This window comes from Chaetodon auriga, chromosome 9 (assembly GCF_051107435.1).
Source record: "Chaetodon auriga isolate fChaAug3 chromosome 9, fChaAug3.hap1, whole genome shotgun sequence".
Classification (NCBI taxonomy): domain Eukaryota; kingdom Metazoa; phylum Chordata; class Actinopteri; order Chaetodontiformes; family Chaetodontidae; genus Chaetodon; species Chaetodon auriga.
Window position 1 is genome coordinate 596462 of NC_135082.1, and position 21176 is coordinate 617637.

The window sequence follows — 21176 nt, forward strand, 5'->3', positions numbered from 1 at the left end:
CATTTCTTTACTATCAATATGTTGTACTGGTTGTACTTGGTGTTCCAGTAACCAGCTCTCTCTGCCTCCACCCTCTGCAGACTTGTGTCCATCATTCCAGCAGCACGGACTGTCGACCTGCCAACAAAGCCCCTGCCCACCTCTCCACACTCTGTAGCCAGATTTGTGTACTTCAGCCACTTGAACTCATGTGCAGCTAGTATTCCCTCCTCCCAGGGAAAAGTCAACTCAGTGATGAGGACCTTCTTGGCAGCTGTGGACCACATCACGATGTCTGGTCTTAGAGTTGTCTGCATGATCACAGTTGGGAAGACCAGCTGCTTGCCCAGGTCAACACACATTTCCCATTCATTTCCAGGATTTCCAAGTGCCCTTGCGCCAGAGCAACTTCACATGCTGACAGGATGTGCTGAAGGCCTGCATTGCTTTTTCCCCACAGGGGACACTTGTCTTCACTCTCGAACCACCTGTGCGGATGTCCACTGCTGCACCCCTTACTGACTGCTCCCTGGACTCCTTCAGCTCAAAGACAAGTCAGGCCTTCTCCTGCTTGTAGTGAGACAAAATGCTGCTAATGTCTCCTCCTATGACTCTGTGTTAGTTTGAAACCAATTACAAAGGTCCTAGTTGTTTAAATAAAGAGGAGGGGGTTTCTAGAGTGGAGGGAGCGCTCTTCATGCAATATACTATCTCTGGGGTTACTTCCTTCTGGATCGTCATTGGTGTTTCTACGGTGAATTTGGGTGCTGCCCCTCAATTCTCTTGACTCTGACTGGTCGACTGAGGTGTCGAGCATCGAAATAGACCAATGGGTCGCTGAGCTACTGACCGGTGTAACTACGCAGTTAGTTTCGCCACTCCATCTCATTTACACGTGAATGAGCAAAGCACTCACAGAGGACTGCTGAGCAGCCCAAGGTGTTATTTTACTGTTTTATTTGCATTCCGTCCTTTTATGAGAGCTAATAACAATAGCAAGCAGAAAAAAGGCTGGAAAAGTGTTTTCAAGAGAGGAGTTTCTCCGTATGCTTGGACGAGGTAACGGTACTCTGCCCAAATGTGCCCAAATGAGCGCCTGGACATACCTGTGTTAAAACATCTGTAAAACTGCTCAGGTTCACTTTTTCAGCATGTACTTTTGCACAGTCACCTTTTTCTCGAGTAAAAATTCAACCAGATACATTGAACGGAGTGGACTTCACTTTGTTATGATAATTATGTTAGACCAGCAGGATTAGAAGTGGATGTGGATGCAAGATGGCGCCAGTGTTTCAGGCGTGCCATCAGCCGCTCCGTATGCTGTGTGTGTTTTTACTGATTGTAACACTTGCTGCACTTAAAGTCAACTCTCTGCTGGTGTATGATCGCCAAACGTTGCTAGATCTGAGAACCTCCACTACAGGTCTGGTCAACTTAGATCATAATGGACACCGAACTCTACCTCCGTTCCTCTCGGATATACCGGCACACCTTTGCCGCACGTCAGCGCCACTCCCTCGGCGAAAATGCCACCGCAGGCGCGGTAAGCGTGGCGGCCGTTTGGTAAGGCTGAGGGTCGTGCTGATGCGTCCCGATCATGTCGGATTTGGAGCGGTGCCTCGCCTCTGTATCTCCCGATGTTGGCTGGATCCTGTCGCGGCCTGTTTGGTACCGGTGGCCGGCCTGGATGACCTGTTCCTCCCCTGCGGCCCCTGCCCTCCTCATCCACGCTGGCGTGGAGCCGACCTAGGGAACCTGCAGCTTCTCCGCGGGGAGCGTCTGTCAACGGCTCGCTCTGACCCACCGGCTCTAGCCAGGTTTGGCCTGGTTAATGCAAGATCGCTTGCTAATAAAACATTCATCCTGAAGGATTTCTTCACATCGCGTGATCTGGACTTCCTTTTTGTCACAGAGACGTGGCTGAGCCTTGGTGAGTCCAGTGCTTTCACAGAACTTTTACCTGCCGACTGTTGCTATTTTAATTCTCCACGGACATCTGGTCGAGGAGGAGGAATTGCAAGTGTCTTTAAAAGCCACTTCAAATGTAAACAAATATCGCTGTCATCGGCTCCCGCCAGCTTTGAATTAAGCCTGTTTGAGCTGGGATGTCCTCACACGGTGCTGTGTGCTGTCGTCTATCGACCTCCAAAATACAACAGGGATTTTATAACTGACTTTTCTGCGTTCCTGGCTGATACCATGCCGAAATATGACAGAGTTTTGATCGCTGGTGACTGCAATATTCATGTGTGCTGCCCGGAAAACCCCCTGGCGAGGGATTTCTTAAATCTCATTGACTCTTTTAATCTCGTACAATCTGTATTGGGCCCTACACAGGGACACACACTTGATCTTGTTTTGTCATTTGGTTTGCCTGTCTATAATCTGGAAGTCTGTGAAGCGTATTTCTCTGATCATATGCCTGTACTTTTTGAAGCCGCAGTCTGTTTTAACTCTGTTAAACCTCCCGCTGCTGTTCGCAGCTGCCGGGTTATTAACCCTTCCACTGCCACTCACTTCTCGTCTGCTTTCAGTCAGATCTGCGCCACTACTGATCCTGCACACCTTGACACAGAGGCTCTTTGCTCTCAGTTTTTTCACTCTTGCCAGTCTGCCATCGACTCTGCCGCCCCATTAAAGAGCAGGCAGCGTAAAGCTAAACCTGAGCCGTGGTTGAATGAAACAACCCGCAGTGTCAGACAGGAGTGTCGCAGAGCTGAGCATAAATGGAAAAAAGATAAAATAGAGGTGTCTTTTCAAATATTGAGGGATTGTTGGCGTCGTTATCAATCCTCTGTGAAAGAGGCAAAAAGGAAATATTTCTCTGACATTATTGTCTCTAACTGTCACAAACCTCGTGTGTTGTTCAAAGTGATCAACTCTACCCTGAATGCATCACAGACTGTGGGAGCTGAGCCCTCTCTCCCTGTGTGTGAAAACTTTCTGCGATTTTTTATTGATAAAGTTTCTTCTACCAGAGCACTTATTTCACCTTCAGCCTCTGTCCCCTCAGTGTTTCTCCCCTGTTCTGCTGTCTTTGACTCATTTGAGCCTGTGACCCTGGCGTTTGTGCAACAGATTGTGGGGGGTTTAAAACCATCTGGTTCGCCCAATAATCCTGTTCCTCCTCAACTTTTTAAAGAGGTTTTCCCCACTCTCGGGCCTTACTTACTCAGTATTATTAACAGCAGTCTGTCATCAGGGGTGGTTCCTGTTCAGTTTAAACATGCAGTTGTGCAGCCACTGATTAAAAAACCTGGACTGGATCCCACTGTTATGGCTAACTTTAGGCCCATTTCCAAACTGCCTTTCGTATCAAAGATCTTAGAGAAGATTGTCTATTCTCAGCTTTTTGACTTTTTTAATGACCACAACATTCTTGAAATTTTCCAATCTGGTTTTAAAACATTGCACAGCACAGAATCGGCACTCTTAAGGGTTTTTAATGACATCTTTTTAGCTACTGATTCTGGTCACTCGGTAATTCTTGTCCTTTTAGATTTAACTGCTGCTTTCGACACAGTGGACCATGATATCCTAATTGCTCACCTGGAGCAGTGGGTGGGCATCAGGGGTCAGGCGCTGGCTTGGTTCAGGTCCTACCTATACCACCGGTCATTCTGTGTCGGCCTTGGTGACTCTGTGTCCTCCACTGCTCCTCTCTCTTGTGGGGTTCCACAAGGCTCAGTGTTGGGCCCACTTTTATTTTGTTTATACCTTCTTCCACTTGGGTCCATTCTCAGGAAGCACAGCATTTTATTTCATTGTTATGCGGATGACAGCCAGATTTATGTCCCCCTTAAAAAGGCTGACTCTTCTGCACTTAAGCCACTTCTAAATTGTCTGGATGACGTCAAAGCTTGGATGGCTCAAAACTTTTTAAATTTTAATGAGAACAAGACGGAAGTGATTGTCTTTGGTGGCACTTCCGTGACCTCCCCAGTCGACCTGGGTTCCCTGGCGCAGTTCGCCAAACCCACTGTTAATAATCTGGGGGTAAAAGTGGACGCGGAACTAAAGTTCGACAGCCAGATTAAAGCTGTGGTAAAAACCAGCTTCTTCCAGCAAAGACAACTTGCTAAAATTAAACCCTTTCTGCACAGACAGCACTTTGAAACAGTAATACATGCCTTTGTAACCACTCGGCTTGATTACTGCACTGCACTTTACATGGGGGTCAGCGGGTCCTCCATTGCACGTCTGCAACTAGTGCAGAATGCAGCTGCACGTCTCTTAACTGGCACTCGAAAGTCTGAGCACATTACACCGATTTTAGCTTCACTTCACTGGCTACCCGTCCATTTTAGAATTCATTTTAAAATTCTTTTATTTGCTTTTAAAGCCCAAAATGGCCTTGCCCCAGTGTACCTCTCTGAGCTTCTGCACCCTTACGCACCTACTCGATCCCTCAGGTCAGCTGACCAGCTGCTCCTGAGGGTTCCCAAAACAAGGCGGAAGCTCAGAGGGGACCGAGCGTTTGCTACTGCCGCCCCTAAGCTTTGGAATGAACTGCCACTGCACATCAGGCAGTCCTCTTCCGTGGCCACTTTTAAATCTCTTCTTAAAACACACCTCTTCTCCTTGGCTTTTAACACCACCTAGATTGTTTATTTTATGTGCACAGGTTTTTTTTTACCCTTTATTTATTATGTTTTCTGTTTTAATGTCTATTTTATTGTTTATTTTATTGTTTATTTTTTTAATGTACAGCACTTTGGAAACCTTGAGTTTATTTAAACTGTGCTTTATAAATAAAGATGGATTGGATTGGATTGGAACCCACAGCCAACACTCCCACTGACTATAAACGGTTTGGCTATGGAGAGAGTGAACAGCACCAAATGTCTGGGTGTGCACATCACTGAGGACCTCTCCTAGGCAATCAACACTGCATCACTGGTCAAGAAAACCCAGCAGCGCCTCTAGTTCCTCCTCAAATTAAACAGAGCAAGAGCACCAGCAACCATCACATGCTGTTTCTACCGAGGCACTGTTGAGAGTATCCTTACCAGCTGCATCACCGTGTGGTATGGGAGTTGCACTGGCTCCAACCTCAAGATTCTGGAGCGCACAGTGAATACAACTGATCTCGATGGCTGATGGCTCGTTGGAGAAAGTGAAAGTCATGTGCACACTTTGCAAAACCAAATTTAACTACCACAGAAGTGACTCGCCTTTGGCGTATCATCTAAGAGCAAAACACCCGACTAAGACTACTTTTACGGGGCCTCACCAGGCTACACAACAGAAGTGTACTACTCGTGTGCGACTATCAAGTGACAAGTTAACCAAGTCTTTGGTTACTTGGATAGCTAAAAACTGCCGCCCAATTAACATAGGCTGCATGGTCGCAGGATTGACTCCCGCCTGCGGCTCATTTGCTGCGTGTCTTCCCCTCTCTCTCTGTCCCATTTCTTGTCATGCCTTCAGCTGTCAATGTCATAAAGGCTAAAAAGCCCCCCCCCCCCCCAGAAAAAAGAAAAACATAGGAGAAGATGATAGACTGAAAGAAGTCAATCGGACTGCATTGGGAGATACCTCTTATAATCTACCCTCAAGAGGAACCATCGTGTCAAAAATTCACACTCTGTGTGAGGGCGAGAGGGCTCGGCAGAGGAACATGCTTGAGCAAGTAAAGGACATCGCTCTCACAGGGGACCACTGGACTCCCGTGAACAATGAAAATTACCTGGGCATCATGACGCATTTTGTGGATAAAGAATGGACTCTGCAGTCATTTGCACTAACTGTGAGTAAAACCGAGGAGCGCCATTATCAGAATCAGAAAAAGCTTTATTGCCAAGTACGATTTAACACATACGAGGAATTTGTTTTGGTGAAGCTGGTGTATGACACATCTACTAAAAATAAGCTATTAAAGAAGTACAAAATATAACAATATAAATATATATACACAAGTCTGTTTCTTTTTTTTTTTTCCGGAAACACAGTCTGTTTTTTCAGAAGGAAGTCCAAGCTGAGCGTTAATGTAACGCATAGAGTTGTGTCTATATCAATGAGACAAGATGAGGCAGAGGTGGAGTGTGAAGAGTGTCGGGGAGAGTTCTGGGCCTTGTTGATCAGGCTGACAGCAGACTGGAAAAAACTGTTCTTGTGGTGTGAGGTTTTGGACCGCAGCCTCCTGCCAGAGGGGATTGTCTCAAAGAGTTTGTGTCTGGGGTGAGAGGGATCAGCCACAATATTTCTTGCAAGCCTCAGGGTCCTGGAGGCGTATAGGTCCTGAAGAGATGGGAGATTGCAGCCAATCACCCTCTCTGCAGACCGAATGACAGTCTGCCCTTGTCCTTGGCGGTGGCAGCAGCATACCAGATGGTGATGGAGGAGGTGAGGATGGACTCAATGATGGCTGTGTAGAAGTGCACCATCACTCATCTCCACTGTCTTTAGAGTGTTGAGCTCTAGGTTGTTCTGGTTGCACCAGGTCACCAGATGGTCAACCTCCCACTTGTAGACGGACTCGTTGCCATCAGAGATGAGTCCGATGAGGGTGGTGTCATCCGCAAACTTCAGGAGCTTGACAGACTGGTGACTGGAGGTGCAGCTGTTTGTGTACAGGGAGAAGAGCAGAGGAGAAAGAACACAGCCCTGGGGGGATCCGGTGCTGATGGTCTCTACGTCGGAGACGTGTTTCCCCAGCTTCACGCACTGTTTCCTGTCAGACAGGAAGTCTGTAATCCACCTGCAGGTGGAGTCAGGCATGCTCAGCTCGGAGAGCTTCTCCTGAGTTGGGATGATGGTGTTAAAGGCAGAGCTGAAATCCACAAACAGGATCCTAGCATAGGTCCTGTGGAGTCCAGGTGCTGGAGGATGAAGTGGAGGGCCAAGTTGACTGCATCATCTACAGACGTGTTGGCTCTGTAGGCAAACTGCAGGGGGTCCAGGAGAGGGTCAGTGATGTCTTTGAGGTGTGAGAGCACAAGGCCCTCAAAGGACTTCATGAACACAGACGTCAGGGCGATGGGTCTGAAGTCATTAAGTCCTGTGGTGCTTGGCTTCTTGGGAACAGGGATGATGGTTGAAGACTTGAAGCAGGCTGGCACATGACATGTCTCAAGTGAGGTGTTAAAAATGTCTGTGAACACTGGAGACAGCTGATCAGCGCAGTGCTTCAAGGCGGATGGAGAGACAGAATCTGGTCCAGCTGCTTTCCAGGGGTTCTGTCTCCTGAAGAGTTTGTTGACGTCCCTCTCATGGATGGAAAGAGTCATCACTGAGGTGGGTGGGGAGGGGGAGGAGGGGACCTTTAAGGTGGGCATTGGTGGAGGTGACTGGAGCTGGAGCTGTTGGGAGGTGTCGTGGGGGATGGTTGTTGGACTGTCCCTTTGTCTTTCAAAGCGGCAGTAGAACTCGTTCAGGTTGTTGGCTAGGCGTCGATCGCTGATGGAGTGGGGGGCTTTAGGCTTGTAGTTGGTGATCTCCCTGAGCCCTTTCCAGACAAACGCAGAGTCGTTAGCTGAGAACTGGTGTTGGAGCTTCTCAGAGTACAGTCATTTATCCTCCTTCACCGCCTTGCTAAACTTGTACTTCGACTCTTTCTATCTGTCTTTGTCCCCACTCCTGAAGGCCTCTTCTTTTGCCAAGCTTAGCTGTCTGAGTTGGGCTGTGAACCAGGGTTTGTCATTGTTGTAACTCACCCTGGTGCGTGATGGAGCACAGCAGTCCTCACAGAAGCTGATGTAGGACGTCACAGCCCCTGTGTACTCATCCAGACTGTTGGTAGCAGTCCTGAACACATCCCAGTCAGTAGAGTCTAAACACGCCTGGAGATCCTCCACAGCCTCACTGGTCCACTTCCTTGATGTCCTCACTACAGGTTTGCAGAGCTTTAGTTTCTGCCTGTACGCAGGAATCAGGTGTACCATGACGTGGTCAGAGTGGCCCAGTGCAGCACAGGGGACGGCGTGATAAGTATCGCTGACTGTGGTTTAACAGTGATCCAGAATATTCTCCTCTCTGATCGGGCATTTAATAAACTGTCTGTATTTAGGGAGTTCGTGGGTAAGGTTACCTTTGTTAAAGTTGCCAAGGACAATAACTAAAGAGTCCAGGTCGGTCCGCTCCACACACAGTATCTGGTCGGCGAGCATATGCTGTGCATTAGGGATGTATATCTCCACCACTGAGGCTGATTTGATGCGCATCTCGATACGCAGCCACCGATAGGATACATTAACGATACACTGAAGCCTCTGTTGATGCGATGCGATTCACTCCTGTTCACGATACGATGCGATTCAAAAATGATTTCATAACGATATGACTTGCTTACAAAGAGATTCGGTTCGATATGATGTGATCCAGATCGATACAGTTAAGTTGTGGTACGAGAGTGTGCCCATATCAGATTTCTTATAGCACAACTCTGCTTTACTCTCTGTATCAATATGAGAGATGCATGTAATATTTGGCTTGTTTTTACTGAGCAAACCAATATATCCTATTTTTAAAAAAGACATAATTCTGTATATATAGACAGAGCGTTAAATTTTATTTATAATAAGCAATCCTTATTCCGAATTATGTTCTGTCTCTACAATTTTACAAAACATATAAAACTTCACAGTTTAACAGTTTCAGAAAGCACAGGATTAACAATGTGCATAGTGCAAATAATATGACCTGATTGCGTGCGTTTTGTGCAGTTTACCTTCTCGCTTGAAAAACCCGAAATATTGCCACACGTTTGAGTTATGTGTCTTTTTCGGTGCACTGAATATCTCCTTGCTGCTAACGTCGTTCTCATTTCCCTCTATGTTGTGAGCAACGCTTGCGTCAGTGAAGGAGGAGCGATGGTGCATTCAGGTTGCCTCGGAAAAACACGACAGGGCAGGAAATAGTACTACAACATGAAATAATTGATTTAACCATGGAATTTACCGATGCAGACAGGCTAGAGGAGATGCACCGTAAATTCACCCATAAATTATATCCGATGTACCTTGAATCTACCGGTGCAGTCGCATCGCAAATATTTGTATCGGATCACCGATATGAATTGGTGAATCTCCTCATTCCTGCTGTGCATCCTGCATATTGGCCTGAGGCGGGATGTAAACGTTGACCAGAATGAATGAAGCGAACTCACTCTGCAGTGCAGAGTCTGGTATTAATCCACAGAGCCATGTCTCGATGAAGCACAAAACCACAGATGAAGAAAAGTCCCTGTTTTTTACCCAACAGCAGTTGCAATTCCTCCACACGAGCGCGCCAGCCCGTTTTCCTCTCTTCCGGCATTTCACTGCGTGAGCAAAGGTGAGCGCACCATTGATCAGGATGTCCAAAATTTCCACTGTTGGAGGCAGAAATTTAGGAAATAAATCTTCTAGTGTTGCTCCCCTGATGTTCATGAACTCTTCTCTGGTGAAAGAGCTCTGGGTACCGTCACAAAAAGGAGGGTTAAAACACAAAACAAAACAAAACAATGCGCACCAACACGTCCACAGCACCATCTTGATCGATTATCCCAAGGCATATGCTGACCATTATCTGGATATTGCAAACAAATGGGAACTCAAGAAAAAGTTAATAACACTTGGCACTGACAGTGCTCGTAATATGGTTGCAGCTGCGAGACTCCTTCCATTTGAACACCTGCCCTGCACGGCCCACAGTCTGCAAAGAACGGTCATCGTTTCACTTGGCGACAGTGGATTTGAAAGTGCTCTGGCCAAGTGTCCCAAGATTGTTGGACACTTTGAGCATAGTCCATCAAACACTCAGGAATTAAAGGAAGAGCAAGAATCACTCGCTCAGGACGTAGCAACAAGATGGAATTCAATGCTAGAGATGGTGAAGCGGATCCAGAGAAACAAAGCTCCACTGACCACTACCCTGGCGCAGCAAAACAGCAAGGTTGCCATGTTGGCTGACCAGGAGCTTGCCAAACTACAAAAGCTGGAGGAACTACTTGAACCTTGCAGGTAAATTATTTCTTTCTCCTCTGTGTGTGTGTGTGTGTGTGTGTGTGCTCTCTCTCTCTCTCTGTCCACCTGTGTTTTGTGTGTGTTCAAGCTCTCTCAGGTGTGTCCCCACTCTCTTTCCCCTGTTGTGTGTGTGTGTGTGTCTGCGTGTGTGTAAGCTGTTTTCTTTCTCCCTCTCTGTCTCGTGTGTTTGTGTGTATGTGTGTGTGCGCGTGCACTATTTCTCTCTCTCCCTCTCTTTCTTGTGTGTTGTGTGTTTTCTTTCTTGCGCTCCCTGTCTTGTGTGTGTGTGTGTGTGTGTGTGTGTGTGTGTAGTGAGCATCTTTCTCTGTGTAAGTAATTAAAATGTACTGACGTTTAAAATATCTTGTGGTTTCCTTTGCAGATATGTGACTGAACTGCTGTGGGGAGAACAGTATGTCTCCTGTTCAGTGGTTCTGCCAGCCTTGCGCCACTTGTTCAGAATTATGGAGCCCTCAGATGACAATCCAGTGTATGTTGTGAGATTCAAGAAGGTCATCACCACAGACCAAGCTCAACGGAAGGACAACACCAACCTCTCATGGCTGAAAATCGCGACTGCCCTTGACCCCAGGTTCAAAGACCTGAAGTGTCTTCCCAAAGATGAAAGGAGTGAGGTGTGGGCTTCAGTACGCGATCTGGTGATGGGAGAGACACATGCACAACCATCACCTGCTGAGCCAACAGAGGAGCCTTCACCAAAGAAGGGAAGATGTCCATCTTGCTGGGTTCTTCCGATAGAGACTCACAGGGCTGGTTTTTGCTATGGGCAATGTGGGCGACCGCCCAGGGCACAATCTATGCGAGGGCGCAATCTATGTGCCCTCAAAAAAAAAAAGACAAAACAAAACTCGGCAGTTTTCTAGACTACTGCTCATTTCTCATGTCAAGTTAGTGGAGTGTGCGCTAGGGCGCCCTTATTGTCACATCAACTTGCTGCTGAGAGTCATACAGGTTGTGTGTGTCAGAAGAGGCAAGGGAGAGGGGGGCGGGGATCAACTTGCAACTGCAGAGGTTGGATCAAAGCAAGGGGGAGGGGGGCAAGGGATAAACTGATGATCCCAGGCCACACAACACAAACTGCTTCCAAATAAATTGTATTTCATTCATGAAATTAATAGAGACCCATATACCTACATATAATTAATTGGGTTATGTGAAAAATGTAAACAAATAAAAATAAATAAATAAATAAATAAAAATCTGTGCATGCATCTACGTGAATTTGTTTACATTACGTGACTCCGGTTGTTTTACGGGTGGAAGGACAGTCTTGGCAAAAGGTAATGCAAAAGGTAATGATGTTGAGTCTTCATCTTCATCATGGATCAAAGTAAAAGACCAAAGAAGCCATCAGGTGCACAGTTCAGAAAAAGAAGAAAAGAAGAGGACAAACGGGCAAAAGATAAAGGTATGCAGGTTTCTATGAGTGACGTGAGTGACAGTAGCCTATAGGCTATTTATTTGCCTCTTGCTAATATGTTGCTACTTAGCCACAGAAGACGACTGTATTTGGTTTTTAGTTTTGCTGAACTAGCATTATTAGAATTGAGGCATCATGTCATGCAACTCATTTCACCCATAGGCAACCTAGGCTAGTTTGTGTTTGCAACACAACAAGTGCAAGTTTACACAGACGTCCTGACTATGGAATTTTTAATGCTATACGTGGGTCGATACTAACTTAGATAACTTCTAATATACATTGACATGGCGTTTTGTAAGCTACATGTGATATAGCTTTTTGAATAATTTGTAGTGTGTTAATGCTTAGTTAATAGGATGTTAACAAATGTAATAAACTGTGCATCATGGTTATATTAATCAGGTAACTGATGCATATGTGATGTAAGTGTGATCTACCTTACATATTGTATCTTAATTGTAATTCAGGGGCACTTCTGAAATATTTTGGAGCTGGAGCACCCACTGGCCAAAATGAGGAGTCAGATACCTCCACAGCAGCCACAGACATGGTCCTGGAATCTGATGAGGAGCCATCTACCTCTGCAGCCACACACAAGTTATCTATGCTTATCCATGTGCCAAATACTATTTTTTATTTATTTATTTCATTTTATTCATTTGTATTTATGTGATGAAGGATTCGTGCAATTTACATTGGTGGTGGGGGGCAAGGGATGTTCGCCCAGGGCGTGAAACTAGCCAGGACCGGCTCTGCAGACTCAGATGCAGAGGAGGAGTCCATAGAGCACTGCATGGATCGCTACAAAGCAGAACCAAAAATGGATATGGAGGGGTGTTCACTACAATGGCGGTCAAAGACAGAAGATGCGCATGCCAGGCTGGCATCCATTGCACGCAAGTACAATAGAAGCCCCTGTAACCACAGTACCTTGCGAGAGGTTGTTCCCACTCTCAGGTCACATCGTTCAAAAGAAGCGGGCTTCTATGTCCCCTGAAAATGTAAACAAACTAGTCTGCCTTAGTAATTGGCTGAGTGCAAACAAGGGCTAAGCCAACTTGTCTCTTTGGAGTGAAATGTTCTGAACTTTCAGCAGTATCTTTCCTTGTTTTTTGATATTTGCATTGACTCTTGTGCACCTTGTTGAAATTCAACTGGTATGAAGATGGGACAGATTTTTTTTGTTCATATCATTTATATTACCCTTCATTAATTTAAGAAATAATTGCCCTTTAAGCTGATATTTAATTTTAGTAGCCTTGAAGGTTTTGATATTCAACCTGCACTTTAACGTATAGGCCTGCATTTTTTTTAATGATTTGTGTTAGTGGATATTACAGTATATTACTGCAACTTTGTTCATGTAATAAGTTTACAACTTCTTTTCTAGAAATATTTAAATTCTCAAAGTGGTGGACATGCACTTCAACATATAAGTCTGGGTTTTGTTATTATCTCTGTTAGTGGATATAACAAAGATGTTTTTTTTTTTTTTCTTTTTGCTAAACTTGGAGAGAAACTGTGTTCACTCAAAGCTGAAAGAAAGTTATTAAAATGGTCTTTGAATTTAAATATACTTTCTGTATGTTCACTGATTCCATGACTTTTCACAAATGAATATCCATTACAAGCTTCAGTCTTAAGTAGAAAAACGCGATTAATCGCAATTAATTACAGAAAATTGTGCGACTGACAGCCCTAATATATGTGTATATATCTATGTATATATGTATGCACATAGATAGATAGATAGATAGATAGATAGATAGATAGATATGACTTTTACTGTCATCTTGTTTTTGTTTGTATCTTTAGATTTTTGCACACTATGGTACGATGAGAGACAATGATTCAATTTTTTTAATCTGCATTCTTCAGTGAGCCCTGATATGAAAGAAATGAGTCAGTGCATTTGAGGAAAGTCCTGTTTCCCACCTGTAGTCATTAGAGCAATTGAAGGTTCCAGTTCTGATCCCAAACTGAGACACTTTCTGCACCATCTTTCCCCAGCTGGAATGACTGAGCAGAGCTTCCCTGTTCTGGGCAATGACCTGCAGTAACACAGAGGGACATGATAGGGTCAGACAGGTAAAAGAAAGCAAATCTGTCAAGGGACATGAAACCCCCTCTGATAGTGTAAGTGGAAGCAATAACCTCTTCTTCTTAGTACTTCATAGGTGCCTCATTTAATGATCTATTTTGGGTTGAGATTATATTAGTTTACTATATACCTTTCATTTTTTTATACATGCTTGTGCTCCATATGAACATGGTGTTGAGTTTTTAAATTTGAATCATAAGAGACTTCTGAAATCATTAAACACTTAATCACTTTGCAATTGTTTTCAGCCACTAATCAGCTCATTTTGATACGTCAGGCTGACAAAACCCTAACAAAGCCAGTCATGCAGAAGCTCATACAAGCTTATCAAATAACAGAGAGATGAAATAAACTGACAAAGGTGCTGTCAAACAAAGTTAAAGATTCATAAAACTAAAAAATAAACCTGGGTTAAAAAACCAAGATGGCCAACACATTAGCCATTACAACTTAACAAACTAAAGCGTTGTTGCTGTCAGTTTGTTTTGGAGCTTTCAGTCCACAACAAAAAACCAAAAGGCCATCTTTCAGCGCCTGCGCCATAGACTGGGCTGTGTGATTCTCGGGACAGAGTATCAGCTATAGGCACAGACATTTCAGTCTGGCTCATATGTGGATCCTTAGTTTGGCATGACCTAGGGGTGGGCAGTATACAGGTTTCATCACAGTCACTGGTGTCAAGTTATGCCATGAAATCAATTTTGCAACATCGTCATTACTGTTATAAAATAATATGCTTTGCTATGGCTGTGATAACATGCAGTAGAGGGCTATACACATACTCATAGTGCTGTAGTCACATCCAGTAACTACTATTTTCCTCACTATGATGCCGACTCTAGTAACACAGAGATGGGGAAGGTAACCAGAGCAGTAGGTTGGATGTGGGAAACAGTTTTTTCATGTAGCTTTTAACGTTATCTCCACACTTCCTACTGCAAGCTCAGCTGGTTTTGTTGTTACAGGAAAGACCCCTGCTGTGTGCTGTATCTGTATGTCTATCTGTTGCTAATGATCACAGTGCCATAAACTCTTGCCATGTCTTGGGCAGATGGCAAGACTACACGTACAGTATGACCCTGACGAATCACAGCAAATCTTCTTCCACTATCAGGCACGGGTTCAGGTGTTATCGGAGAAGTGGGTGAAAGCATTGTGTGTGATGCTGGTGGTCTTTAAAAGAAAAGAAAAAAAAATGGCTGTGGATGCGTGCGCTATAACATTAAAAGCAAATGCAAGAGGTGGTGTAAACGGCCTATTCCATCATTATTTGTACATCTACTAGGTAGAATCCATATAACAATTAGGACCGGTACAACATGTTTCACATAAAGTAATTTATTTCCGTAGTTATTTATTCTACAAGGAGGCTTGGTTGTGTTGGCCACATCAAACAGGCTACTTTAATGCTGGAATTAGTAATGATAAGCATATTCCTGTAGTTAGATTTGATTTAGACTTATTTGTCCTGCAAGGAAAACTGTTTTCACTTCCGTACAACCTCATCTTACACAAATACACACTGTAGTGGCTATTTGTCAACATTAATTTTCTAACTAAAACTTACAGTAACTAAAACATTGCCCAGGAAAGATCCACATTTAGTTGATTTATTTTCCAGTTCAAAGCAAACACACAGAAATCATGCTGTCTTTCCCTTGTTCTGGTAAAAAAAACTCTCTCTCTCTCCCTTCCTGGTGCAACAACTGAGGTGGACACGCTTCCTACCTTTACCACTAATCCTGCTCAACAATTGCTTGATATGGTGCTTAGTGCCCCCTAGTGTCTACAAAATGAAAATACAAACAAATGCAAAAATAACGAACAATAAAGAAATAGTTGAACTAATGAAGTAGCTCCTACACTCCGGCCCCTAATTGTTCTAAATGCAAACACAATTACAAATACATTTCAATGTAGCTAAGAAAAAACTTATATAGTACGTGGTATGTGTCATGTATTTAAGCTTGACCGAATCCTCTTTTCTTTGATATTCCTGTAAACAAGAGAAAAGGTCAAGTTTGTCTCTTATTGTTCTCGTCTGTTGCCTCTGTAACAAGTACACAGGCTAAATTATGGCTTTTGGGACTAGGTGTACAGAAGACAGGTTCAGTTCCTAGAGCTAGTGGTACAATAAACACAACAGACAGTACTGCAAATGCGGTTGGTACCATATATTAGTTGGTGAATATATATATATATATATATATATATACATACAGTGAAACCCCAATATTTACAGTCTGCAGAGTAAATTAACCTGTATAATAAAGTGCACTTAACATTTCAAAGGCATCGACAACATTCACAATCAACCAAAACCCAGTCCAGCTTTAACTAATATGGCAGTAGATCCACAACCGATGTCGAGTAACGCATGAGCACAAGCTTCATAGAGGAAGAGATGCACGGAGATCTGTCCGCAAATGTAGAGTCCAGGTTATTAATTGTCCATGGGCTAGAACCCTTAAAGTGTGAGTGCGTGCGTGGGTATAAAAGAAGATGGGGGGGGGAACAAGGCTGCCAGAGCCTCCTACCAGACCAGGAGAGGCTTGTAACTGGGATTGCTCGGCTCCAAGTCCATGTCTTAGCTCGCCATCGATTCGATTCTGTGTCCTTACAGGAACCCTAGCCGGTATAGTGTAAGCAGGACTATATCTCATTAAAACATTCATCAACTAGTTGTATTCAGTGTACACAATAATTAATAAATAGTTCAATAATTCAATTCTCAATTAAGTGCATTTGATTTAAACACATTAACATCAATTCAGTGCATATATCAGGACAAATCTTCCCAAATTAATGTAAATCATCATTTCATAAATCAAAATAAACATTCTATAATTGTGCTGTAATGGCACATTAATCTCATCATACTCATTATTATGGATTCAAAAGCCAGCATTAGCATTTAGGTGTACCGTAGCCAATCCATTTACGTGCATTGACCATTGCTAATGCTAACACTAACAACAAACAGGCAGACTTACCAATTCCGAAATATATCTGATGCACCACGCGACCAACTTATCCCTCACCAACGCTGGTTGATGTCTAGAGGGTTGAATGATGTAACGGAGACATTCAGAATGATATAAACAAGACTTTACGAGTGAAGATAACATTTGTTTGTAGCGACCGACCTGTAGCAGCTGCTCCGCGTGCCTCCCCTCACCTTCTGAATGCGAGATATAGCGGAGCGCTTGTAACAGGCACTACGAGCGACGTGATTGGACCGCGGCCCCAGGTACGTGCATGACGACGCAACTCTACATGACCGGAAGTTACGCACTCGTATGGGAAATAACAAATTTTCACCCGGTTACACCTCCAGCAGCAAACAGACCTTTGTGACGGGCCTTTCCAGTACACTGTGTTTTGTTTGAAGCTGCACAGTGCACACTAGGCCTTTAGCATCTGGTTTAGCCTCCAGAAAGGTAAGTCAAGGGAGTAATGACCATCTTTCAGCACTGCTGAGCTGTAATATTCATAAATTTAATGTCTTCTCTTGACATTTCAGCCTGCTCCTCTGATGACCTCTCGCAGAAATCATGGTTATATTGTGTAGCAGAACTGGTCTGTAGCTGACCCTCTTCTCCCCTCTTTGCATTTCTCAGGAGAAGTGTAGTGATAAAACAATCAGACTTTTAAGAGTTATTGACCATCTGGAAGGTTCACAGGAAGGTGTGAACTCAGGCAGAGACAAGATGTCTGGTCGTAGAACAACTTTGCACATTCTTTCAGGGCAACAAGAGTCACTGATAACACCTTCCCTTCAAATTTACATCTGCTCAAGACGTACTCATGGAGGTGCTCACTCTTTCTTGATAGCCCATGGGAGTTAAGGACAATAAAACTGCCTGGATGGACGAATGCCATGTCTCAAAGGAATCTTCAAACCAGATAATGCTGATGGGTTGTAAATTAGACATTCCTGAAGTAAACTGTTCTGTATGTCTGTGTGCCTTTTTGCTTAACCTACCAAATTAACCAAATCTCTATGTTTGATTTAACTGTATTACATTGCTAAGATCATGATCTGTACAATAACAATGCTTTCCTGGTGTTTCTAACTTACAGAATGACGAAACTGTGAATTTAACTATTTCAAAGGTTTTCTCTGAGTTTCTACCATGGAACCATACTGCCATCTAGAGGTTCTTAGCGGTTAGGTTGAATGTGCTTAGCGGAAGACATTTATTAATAAGTAACCATAATAGCGATAATCATTTGGGCAAATATAGTCTGCCCTTCTTTATTCCTTCATCATATTAAAGTTGTTATACCCTTAGTCATCATGTTTATTAGGATTAGTATTAGGAAATGTTACCATGTTCATTGTTTAATGTTGTCGTTATTCATAAGAATTGTCTAACGCATGTAGTGAGCGTGCAAGTTGTTGTTGAAGTGCCATTGAAAATTGATCATTTAAAATATATTCGACTGACCATAGTGAGAAGCAGATGAGCCCTCGTATGAATAATTAATTAATTCTCACTCTGGGAAATGAAATCACATTGCGCGTCTGCGAACCATCCCACATGAGTGACGACCTATTGGTTAGACACGCCCTGGAGCGATGATAAAGTTAGCCGCGCGCAACGGACGCCAGGTTTTAGTTTTTCTTTCTTCCAGTCTAGTTTTTGTGTTGTGTTTTTCTTTCGTCTAGTTCTGTCTTTCTCCCTTTTCCCCTAGTGTTATGCATCAGTCTGTCTGTTTTCCCTGTCTGTGTGTCCCTGCACTCAGCTGTCTTCACCTTACCAGCAGCGCACCTGGGGCGCATCAGCCTAATTTGGGCTGAGTATTTAAGGAAGGCTCTCGACCCTACCAAATTATCCTGATCTCATTCATTAATTTCCAGAGTATTTCCCTTGTGAGTATCTCCCAGTCTTTTGCCAGTTGCTTCCTTGTGTGCTTTAGTAAAACTTATCTTAGAGCTTTCTTTTTTGCCACTCACGTGTGCTCTTTTGTTTCATTGCCTACCAGCCACATCCAGCCACAAGCGTTTGTTCTGCCTCAACCCATTTGGTGGTTTTCTTTTGTTCGTTATTTCCACTCTTAGTGAGTGCATTTTGTGTTTGTTTTCTCCACTTTTTTAGAGTGTGTTTTTTGTTCACATTTATTGTTAAATAAATTATTTTCTTTCTTACTCTTGTCTCTGGCCTGCATTTTGAGTCCAAGAAAAATTGCATTTAAAGGCATAGCCTAACAGGTTGTGGGTTGGGAGGCCAATGATCTTGGCAGCCTTGTGTGTTATTTGTCTGTTCTTGGAGAGGGTTGACAGCATATTAAAGCGGGGGGACGGTAGAGGAGGATGGGTTGAACAATACTTGTGTAAAGTAGCAGCAGAAGGTGGGGGGCAACAGAAAGTGCTCCAAGTTTGCGGACTGCAGAGAGTCTTTCTTGGAAGCATTTATGGATGTCACTTGTGTGTAGTTCAAAGTTCAGTTTATTACCCAGGGTGATGCTGAGATATTTGTGGCTGGAGGAGTCGAAGACCAGTTCCTTTGTTTTGGAGACATTTAAGTGTAGGTGACCACTGTGTGAGATGGGAGATAGAGTCATGGCTCCTTGCAACCCAGTTATTATCGTTGAGTAGTGCAACTACTGCGGTGTCGTCCAAGTATTTGAGGTATGTGATGAAGGGTGAGGGACTGACACAGTCATTGGTGTAGAGGGTAAACAGGAAGGGACTCAGGACACAATCTTGTGGGTCTCCAGTGTTGGTGATGGAGGATGAAAAGGATGAGGATGTTGTACTCCGCACTTTGATGGATTGTGTTCTGTCACTGAGGAAGCTGCGTACCCAGTGGATGAGAAGTGGTGGTGGTGTAGGAGTCTGACAAAATTACCAGGATGGAGGAGACGTGCAACTACATCCTCAGTCCCTCTTTTGGCCTTGTAGGCAAAATAGTTTGGGTCCAAAAAGTGAAAAGTGTTCAGTTTTTCAGCAAAAGAAGTGGGGTCAGTTAATGCAGCTAACTTGAGTTGTGGATCATGGCCAGTGAGAGTTTTAACTTTCAGGAAAGCTTGGCTTGTGTTCGTGGTGCGGAATTCTAGTTCCAGTTAGTCTTTATACCTGAGTTTGGCTTTGAAGATTTTGTTTTTGATTTGGCGTGTCATGATTCTGAGTGAAACCCAGTCATGCTATTGAAAAGCTTTTTGTTTTTCTCTGAGGTTGTTGTTAAGTAATCCAAGGTTTTAAGTTTGGGTATTTCTTGAAAATTTTAACTGGGATTGTTGTGCAAATACAGAATTTAATATAGTCCATGATGACAGAGACCCTCTCGTTCAGGCTACCACCTGGGAGGATGTCCCAGTCGGTGCAAGTGAGAGGGCCCTGCAATAACACAATACTGTCCTCCGTCCACTAGTGGATGCTTTAAGTCTGGGGCTTGTGTTGCTTCAGTTCCATTCTGTAGTGCAGAAGAAGGAAGACAACATTGTGGTCAGAGATGGAGGATGGAGATGTATGCATCAGTAATGTTTCCATAGCAAGTCCACTTTGTTCCCCCTCCTTGTCGGGATGTCCACATATTGTTGGAATGAAGGCAGGGCATTGTTGAGTTTGCAAATGTTAAGAATCCCCATGATACACCTCAGGATATTTCCCCTGCATGTCACTAATGGTATTAGCCACCAGCTCAGCAGCAGCATTAACATTAGCGCTCAGTGGGATATACACACAGCTGATGACAACAGTGGGAAATTCCCATGGAAGGTAGAAGGGACGGAGGGATAGTGTCAACATCTCCATGTGTGGAATGCAGATCTTACTCTGGATCTTAATATTGGTGCACCATCTGTTGTTGACAAACATGCAGACCCCTCCGCCCTCCTCCTTACCGAACTCCTTTGTGCAGTCTGCCTGGGTGATGATGAAGTTATCAAAGTCCACTTCAACATCTGGGATGGTTCCATCCAGCCAGCTTTCAGTCAGAGTGATGGCACACACTTCCTTGTACGTCCTCTCCACTAGGCACTTTGCATGGAGTATATACTTACGCTCAGTTATGGACAGTAACAAAGTAAATTTACTCGAGTACTGTACTTAAGTACTTACTACTTTTACTCCACTACATTTGAAGGACAAATATTATAGTTTTTACTCCACTACATTTCTATTGATGCTCTCGTTACTCGCTACTTTTGCGTATGGTTTGTGTTAGCCGAATTGCCGTACCTGTACCCATGCCATACGTCGTTTCCAAAACTAAACTTATTATTAGTGGTGTGGATGCGTGTGGAGGAAAATGAATGAAGAAATGGAGGAAAAAACTGCTAGAGAAACTCCCCCGAGCACCTGTGGCCTTATCTCAAGCCCATGTTTGAGATTGTTGACACCAAAACGGTTTCGTTTTGGTTCAAATGTTTGCTGTGCTTACCGCGAACAAATTATATCACGGCCTACAAAAACTCATCATCCAACCTGGAAAAGCTTGTTGCGGTATGCAAGTAGAGCTAGCTAGCTTAATGTTAAATTGCAGATGAACATTTCAAACGTAATTGTGTGTGCTTGCAGTATCATAGTTGCCATTTTTAAACAAAAAAATATGTTTAAAAATATGGCTGTCGCAGTGCAGTTTAATGATTAAGCTGACTTTCTGTTTATGTTTTTTTTTATACAATTCATATCCAAGAGTCCAAGGTAGGCGATAGGTGTGTGTGTGTGTGTGTGTGTGTGTGTGTGTGTGTGTGTGCGTGT

General features: G+C 43.8%; 1 protein-coding gene across 6 annotated transcripts in view; it reads right to left on the reverse strand.

Moving 5' to 3' along the window:
* rnf103 (ring finger protein 103) overlaps positions 1-21176 on the reverse strand; it is a 109857-nt gene that overhangs the window by 48795 nt on the left and 39886 nt on the right. For all 6 annotated transcript variants that reach the window (XR_013077559.1, XR_013077558.1, XM_076738789.1 and 3 more), the window contains exon 3: positions 13303-13418. Coding sequence is in view for 4 of the 6 variants with exons in the window: in XM_076738789.1 (XP_076594904.1) it covers positions 13303-13418 (116 nt within the window). In the remaining 2 variants the exon portion in view is untranslated. The remainder of the gene's footprint in view (positions 1-13302; positions 13419-21176) is intronic.